Raw genomic sequence first — 8,031 nt, 5'->3', positions numbered from 1 at the left:
CGGCGTTCTGGCGGCCCAGCAGCTGCCAGCCTTCGCAATGAACTTCTCCTGACATTTCGGATGCGCCTCGTCGGGTTTCCAACCCTCCCTTGCCCCCCCCCGGTCCGTCCTGGACCCTGCGTGGAGCCGAGACACCCCCCCCCAGGCCCAGCACTGCAAAACTCATTTCGGGGCTAAGGTGGGACCCCTGCCTGTCCCCTGCCACAACTCCAGGGCTGTCCCCAGCATCCCATGCTGGCCCCGGCGACCTCTCTGCTGCCCAGGGCAGGGTCACCCGTGATGGTTTCGGCATCTCCAGCCCTGTGGTGAGAGGTGCAATAACCCCCTCTTTTCCCTAAAGCCATCTCTCCGCAATTAGCTCAGCCTGGGCTCAGCTCCCTCCGCCCACGCAGCGAGGACACACATTGCCAGCAACCAGTAAGTCTCTTCTACTTGATTTTTATTTCCAGTCAGAGCACGTCGGCTCTGCCTTCACCAGTGCTGAGGGTGGGACGAGAAGGTGCAGGAGAGCACAGGGAGAGGCTTCCAGAGTAAACCAGAGCCCACAAACTGCCAGACACCAACTCCGAGGCAGCGACGTGCTCCTTCTTTCTAAGCAAACCAGATCCCGACTGCGAGACCCCCGTTTCCCCCCGCCTGTGCATGGCAATTGGTGTGTGAGGAAGAAGCCCATCTGGAAGGGGAGACAAACCGCTCCCCCTTTACCCCCTCCTACCAACTCATTCCCCTGCCCCACGTTCCCGGGAGGAAGCTCATCTCGGTTCGTCCCAGCTGCGGGCAACCTGCGGGGCGAGCTGTGCCAGGAGGCCCCAGGTGGGTATATGGTATGTGCTCCCCACGTTTGGGCTCCGTACAGCTGAGACCGCCGTCCCCAGGAGCCGTTACCGGGGAAATGCAGCCTCCCCTGCCCGCGGCGCCGAGGGGAACGCGGGGGACTAAAGAGACCCGCTGGGCCACGGCCAGCTCCTGCTCCCAGCCTGCAGTTCCACCGAGGAAAGCCTTCCTCCATCATGCTGGACGTGAGGCAGTGTATCCCACCCTGCCCTGAGCCAGGGACATACCAAAAAAAACAAAACAACCCCACAGGGCCTCGCTGGCGCCGCAACCGAACTGAGCCCTGCTACTGCTCCAGTCAGCGAGCAAAGGCCATGGGAACAACAAACACAGGTTTCACTAACCACTAGATCTCTTCTCCAAAGAGAAGAGCGATATGAACGCACTGCCTGGGACATCAAGGACAGTCGAGAGTCAGCAGGGAGAGAGCACGTGAGCCCTGGACACCGCAGAGCCCGGGACAAGGCCATGTTCCCAACGCAGCCCCAGTCCTGCCAGCCTGGACATCCCTCCGGCTCAGCAGCGGTCCCTCTTCCAGCGAGGGCTGCAGGTCCTGGGGAAGGCAGGCGAGGTCGCTACAGCCGTTTACTGCATCTCACGCCGTCCGCCCAAGGGCTCAGCTGGCTCATCCGGACTGTCCGAGTGGGTGTCATCCATGCCGAAGTCACTCCAGTAAGGGAAGGTCTCCAGGCAGCTCGGACCCTGCGTGCTTCCCAGGCCGGCACAGCTGGAAAGAGAACAGGGAAGGGATTCGAGGAAGATGCAGGGGTTGAGGTGCCCACATGTCTACAAGTCAACCACTGCCTCCTCAGCGCTACCCCTTCTGCGCAGTGGAGGCTGCTTCCTCTCTGCACAGCCCCACCACAGCCCTCAGCTTCCAGCCAGCTCAGCCACCGCAGCAGCCGCTCACCCTCGCACGCAAGCCCACAGCAGGGAAGGGGGGGGGACACGACACTGCCACCAGCGAGAAGCGGATGGCGCTGGCAGCCAAGAGGGACTCACAAAGCCGCAACTGCCTGGGTACGTACCCATTAGCCCGGGCTGCCGCGCTCCCTCAAACCCCTTCCTTAAACCAGAAGGGCTCTATTTAAAAACAGGTCTCTCGCTGGAGTCCAGACACCTCTTTCGACCTGCTATTTGAAAACCAAGATGAAGAAACAGAGGCACTGGGGTGGTGCAGAAGGCCAGACATCTCCTGCTTAGCAGGTAAACTTCTCGTTTAAGGGGCAGGGGGACGCAGAGCGCCTCTGCCAGGCGCACCAGGCTGCCCGCGAGCCCAGGCAGGGACCCTGTGCCTGCCACAGGACTCAAACACGCAGGTGATGTCTGTGCTTGTTCAGCTTCTTGCAGGGAGCTGCAGCAGTGGGAAATGGAGGATGCCCTCCTCTCCCACCAGGTCAGCCGCCTCCCCAGGTGCAGAAAACCCTCAACTGGCTGCAGGGGAGTCAGCCACCCCATGGGGAGATGCCTGATTTATTCCCCAGCCTGCAGCAAGCACTCTGAAGCTCTGATGGGCATGAGGGATTGCAGAACCCAGTCACGCTGCAAGGACGAAGGCAAGATGCACAGAAAGCCTGAGCTTTGAAAGCCTCCAAAGGCTCCCCGCTCCCCAGAGATTAAGGGAGGAAAGCAGCCGAAGACCTTTGTAAAATCTCAGCTTAAGTTCTTCTGAGAGACTCAAGCTCTTTTCTGCTAAGCCTTGGCCACAGCCAGGACAGGTCACCCTCCCGGGCAGCCTGGAGGGCAGTACAGGAGACTGCTGGTGACAGCCCGAGATGTCCAGCTCCGACAGCCTGACCCCCAGGAACCCCAGCAGTGTGCAGGGCTGAGGAACACATCCTCAACTTCATTCCCTCAAACGACTGTAGCAAGGATGGGACAGGGAAATTGAAAAACATTTAGGGGTCTCTAGAAAGCCTGGCAGCTCCTCTTATGTCTTACTTGACAGCAGAGGCTGTTTGTTACTGGTGGAAGTCCCTTGCACAGGCACCAACCGTTTCAAATCAGGCTGTAGCCAGCCCCACAGCTGCAAGCACTGACAAGGAGAGGTGCAGACAGCCAGTCACCAGCTGGCTCGGAGCACTGCCGGTAGCCAGGCTTGCTCCAGCCAGCACAGAGCAGCTCCAGGCACAGCAAGGGAACTGGGAGCTGCTTCGCTGGCAGCATCCCCCGGGCCGGTCCTTCCCCTCCTGCCTTACCTGCCATGCAGGTCTCCTGCCGGCAGCAGCGTGGGGCGGCTCTCTTCCTCCTGCACCCAGCCGCAGTTGGACATGGCGTAGTGCAGGATGGCTTCTGTCACTGTCTGCGAGCCCTGGCCTTGCACGCACGCCTCTATCTCGGGTACCGAGAGCTGGCTCTGCAGGAAAAGGTGCAGGCGGCTGTCGGAGAGGAGGACCACGTTCTGCACAACCCTGTGCACAGAGAGAGGAGGGCGAGTGAGGCAGGCGCCCAGGAGCACAGAGAACACTGAGCCCTGCCCCACCAACAGATCGCATGCCCCACACCACCAGGGTGACCATTAACAACTCCACTGCCTCCTCACAGCCAGCATCTTCTAAGCAAGACTGGAGCAGCGTGTCCTCTCCCTCCATCCAACCCTCACAAATGGTCTACTCACTTCTCCAGGAACTGCTGCAGCCCCTGTCTCCGCTTCTCGATGAACTCATCTGTGCTGCCCACGAAGAAGGTGGATTTCCCGGGCAGCTCTGGGACAGGCCTGCAGGTACAGAGCAGAGGTAGTTCAAGGTCAGATCACCCCAACTCCAGAGCAAGGAGACACAGGAGCACCGTGGCAGCAGCAGCCAGGACCCTGCTTTGTGCAGAGCTGGATCCCAGGAGCCCAGGTACCTCATTTTAGTGTCTGGGGTTTCTATCCACATCTGTTCAGAGAGTGTTTGGGATCCCCAAATCCCAGGGCAATGGGAAACCGCGTCTGGCTGCAGGTGGAGAAAAGGAGGGAGAAAAAGGCATGCTTACACCAAGCCAGCATTCTTTTGGAGCTGCCTCCTCAGCCACACAAATTCACGGTACCGGCGCCGCACACATGAGGTCTTAGCAGTAAAGGCCTTGCTGTTGGTCTGCAAAAAAAAAAACCCACCATGGAAATAATCCACGCAACTGAGGGGCAGCAAGGCAGAGGAGGGACTAAGTGATCCCCTCAATGACTAAGGGATCCCCTGGAAGCACTGGGCTTTGGGGAGCACTGGGGGAGCTGAAAGTGTCTTAAAGACCTGAGCAGGCTTCAAGGGAGAAGTTGGATGTCAGACCCACATGGAGAAAGCACAGAGGTACGGATGGGCTGCTGAGGGTCCCCCCTTCATTGTTCCTTCTCAGCACAGCCAGACATGGCCGGACAACTCATCTCATGAGCCTCATGTATGGCACGACCGAGCTCTGCAGCTCACCCCTCTCCCTTAGCTGCAACTCACATGGAGGAAGATTTTATAATCCACATAGGAGTTCCAGGAGCCTTCGTTCTGCACCCGGGGGTCCTGAACACGCACCGTGGTCAGCTCCTACGGCACAAACACTGCCTGAGCACAGGGAGACAGCGCTCATCACCCTATGCCAGCATCACCCCCTTCACAGGGCTCAGAGGGGCTCCCGGGGACAGGTACCCACAACCACACTGCCATCCTGCCCCAGGGGCAGCGCAGACACCTCCAGCCTTTCCCATCCTTATCGCCAGCCACCCCCCAGCTCTGCCCCACGGACCCTGCGCAGCATTCGGCACCTCTCACCCCTCGACACCATGCTCAGCCAAGACCACTCTTCTCCAGCACTGCCAAACCCCAGCCAGGAACAAGACAAAACCCACATGAGAAAAGGTCTTACTTCCTCTCGGTTCTCCAACATCCTAGAGCCAGAGCTCAGCGGGAAACATCTGCATAGAGAAAAAAGGATTTAGTAAGAAATCAACGCATCAGGGTCTCCCACGTACTCTGTATCCCCCCAGGCACCTCACACCTCTGTCCCATCCAGCAGGCACCTCTCCAACCCCCACACCTGCACTCGGTTGCCCTCCCTGATGTTGTTCCCTGATGACAGAGGATGCATTTAAATCCAGCGGCCCACAGGGGACAGAGCATCCAGCATTAATCTCCCCTGCGCTCCTGAGGGCAGCGTGGCCCGTCAGGCTCTCACTGGGGTGTGCGCTGTGACCAGAGCCAGAGCCCGCAGCACCTCCGTCCTCCATAGCTCGTCTTCAGGTCAGCCCTGTCCAGAGAGCCACTGGGATCCTGCAACCCTCTGGGACAGCACTCAAAAATCCCTGGATCACAGACAGAGGTGATCAGGGCTCCCAGCTCAGAGGGGCTGTAACAACCTGAGGATGGGATGGGGCAGCCGGCTGCTCCTGCTGAGCTGCCTGCCCTCCTCTCCCACAGCCCGTCCCTGCTCCCGGGCAGATCACGGGGTCTCTGGGAGAGCCGGACACAGCTCCAGGAGAGCTTTTTCCCCAGTCTAACTCCTGTTAGCCAGGAACAGCCTCCTCATTGAACAGCACCAAGACCCCGGGTCCCCAGTTTGATCCTGCAGAGCCAGAACTGGCAATGAAGGAGGAAGACTGGGTGCAAACCTGCCTGCTCCCCGCATGGGCAGGTTCGCACTGAAATGCCAGGAGAGCCGGTTCGACTGGGGAGGAGAAACCCCTGCTTTTATCACAGTTTCGTTCTCCTGCAGGCTTCCCTCTCCCCCAGTGCCTACCCAACATGAGCTCAGCTGAGCCATCCGAGCAGGAGAAGCAGCCAGACCACACCAGGACTCCGCTGCCCCTCCCCAGGGGAAACCTGCTTTTCTGACCCATTCCCCAGCTGCCACCTCAGTAAGTCTCCCATTAGCACCAGACGCAGATATGCCGTTTCTCTCTGGCTTTCACAAGTCACCTGAATAAGTAGCAAACTGGGTACCAGATTTCCCCACCCAGCTAGGTTTCTACTCTGCATTGTGACTGCTCTTTCTTGCGCATTTCTCTACTCCCCTCCCCCCTTTTTCCTTCTCCCAGCAGGAGCCAGGGGGGGCGACAAGCATTGATGAAGCCCTCGGGGACCCACAGAGGTGCCCGGTGCCCCCCATCCCGCCCAGCTTTCCTGGCTCAGCTGCGCCACGAGCTGCTCACACGTTCCCATCACACCAGCCTTTTCCTCTGCCACATCCCTCCGGCGCTCCCAGGTCCTGCTGGACCGTGTCAGCTAATTTGCTGCACCATTACGTGCTCCTGCAGTAATTCCTGTTCTGTAACAACACCACGAACGCAGTGCCAGGCCTTGGAGGAACAGGGGGGGACAGCGAAATAACCTCCCCACACCCAAAAAGTGCACAGTCCAGCCCATGAAACCCCTCAGAGTCCCCCCACAGCAGACGTCCTGTGCAGACACAGACCAGGAGTACTCGTCAGGGGGAGCTGGAAGACCAAGGGTGTCCCATGTCCTGGTTTCACCTCCTCTGCGGGATTGTTTGCAAGAGGTTTTGGAGCCCCTGGGATGAACCAGCAAGCACAGGACTTCGCCTGTCACAACCCAGGCTCCCGAGGGACACGGCTGCCCGATCGCAGAGGCGAAGCAACCCTTCACCTGTTCCCCATTCCTGGAGTCTTGCCTTTTAGGCCACGAGAGCTGCCAAGTGTCAGGCAGCACTGGAAACCCAGCCTTTATTTATACGCTCAGATGTGAAGCAAAGCTCTTCTGAAGACAGAGCTAATTTTAGCTGGGACAAGGGGAGGGGCTGAGCCACAAACCATACTTCAAAAAAAATCTGGCTCCACCGGTTTGCAGGTAGTTTCTGCAAGTCTTCAGCCATCCGATTCCACCCGGAGAGCACAGAAATTGTTAATAACAGCGGAGAAGAGTTTCAGGATAGACAGCAAGAGACCCAGGCCCGCTGCAAGATGCCTCCGAGTAATTGAACTCTCGCTGGTGTTGGGTCAGGCTGCTGCTGTTTCCAATTTGAGCTGTAAGGGGGAGGGCAAGGGGAACCTACCAAAAAAAACCACCCCCACGCTTCAGTGCACATGATTCTTCCCCTGGGGAAGGAGGGGAGAGAAGGAGCCAAATGTGACATGAGTCACTTTGCCCAGCACGGTAATGGGGGAGATCCGATCCTCCCCCATGCTGGGGGCTCCCAGCCAGAACCAGTTCAGCAGCAGAACTTGACCATTATGTTCCCTCGCCTCCCCAGGGGACACTGCCGCCCTCCCGTTGCTTTTAAAGCTCCTTGCTCTGCATAACAGCCCTGCCGAGATTAAAAATGCAGGAGGGAGAAGAGAGAGACTCAGAAATCGCCTAATGGAACAGCAGAGGGTTGCCAGGAAGAGGAATTTAATTTCCCAGCTACTGAAAGGGTGCTCCAAAGAGCAGAGAGACCCAGGAGGGGGAGACGCTCTCTGCAGTCAGCGAGGAGGTGAACAGGCTTCGGGGGAAAAAACCTGAAATCAGAAAGTCTGAGTACTCCCATCCTTTACCTATGCTTTCATTCAGAGTTGTACCGAGAAACACATAATCTTATTTATGCTTTATTTGGAGTTAATTGATCTTAACTTGATAAATCAACTTAAACCCAACGGAGAAGGCAGCTCCGAGTTAGCTTTAAACAGTTACACCAAATCCTCTTTCAGGGCTTTTGCTTAAAGCCTCAGTTTAAGGGGCCCTGGGATACGTGGTTTGGGTTTGGTTTAATCTTCCTCCAATTTGCATTTCAGTGTTTCCAGGGCTCGCGCTTTCAATGTCTTCTAGCTAGAAGGTCTAGAGGTGGAAGCCGCACAGAAACGCCCCACATCCACGTTCCCGGAGCCTCAGGACTTTCTCCTGCCCAGGATACGGCAGTCTGGGCGTTCAACGAGCCACAGACACCATCCGACTCCAGGCGGATTGCCTCCCCCAGCCCTGTACTCACACTGCTGACAGAGAAAGTCTTAGTTTTTATCTCTTTCTTGCTATCTTTTATTTTCCTTGCTGACTCAGACACATCCTTAGCAGTAGTCTCTACCCCTCTGTAACAACAGGACCGGTATCAAATACTCTGTCCTAACCAGCACACACCAGTGATAGTTTAGCTCGGAGCTCCGTTCCCCACCCAGCTCCAGGCTGGCCGAGGTTTTGTCTATCCGCGCAGGCACAGCACGGCTCCGGGTGACTTCCAGCCACCCAACAGCCTCCGAGTTTTGAGGAAAGACTCACAGAGGAGCTCCCCGGCAGGGAAAAA

General features: G+C 57.7%; 1 protein-coding gene across 1 annotated transcript; it reads right to left on the bottom strand.

The window, feature by feature from the left end:
- Window positions 1-1,094: 1,094 nt before the first annotated feature.
- On the bottom strand, window positions 1,095-4,711 carry SNX11 (sorting nexin 11). Its single transcript, XM_009892180.1, has 6 exons — window positions 4,669-4,711; window positions 4,263-4,349; window positions 3,811-3,911; window positions 3,452-3,550; window positions 3,033-3,245; window positions 1,095-1,561 (listed from the first exon to the last, which is right to left on the bottom strand). The coding sequence occupies exons 1-6, from the start codon at window positions 4,687-4,689 to the stop codon at window positions 1,420-1,422; spliced, it is 663 nt and encodes a 220-aa protein (XP_009890482.1). The 5' UTR covers window positions 4,690-4,711; the 3' UTR covers window positions 1,095-1,419.
- Window positions 4,712-8,031: the final 3,320 nt, after the last annotated feature.

This window comes from Charadrius vociferus, unplaced genomic scaffold, assembly GCF_000708025.1.
Source record: "Charadrius vociferus isolate BGI_N301 unplaced genomic scaffold, ASM70802v2 scaffold509, whole genome shotgun sequence".
NCBI lineage: Eukaryota > Metazoa > Chordata > Aves > Charadriiformes > Charadriidae > Charadrius > Charadrius vociferus.
This window is presented reverse-complemented; position numbering and strand designations above follow the sequence as displayed.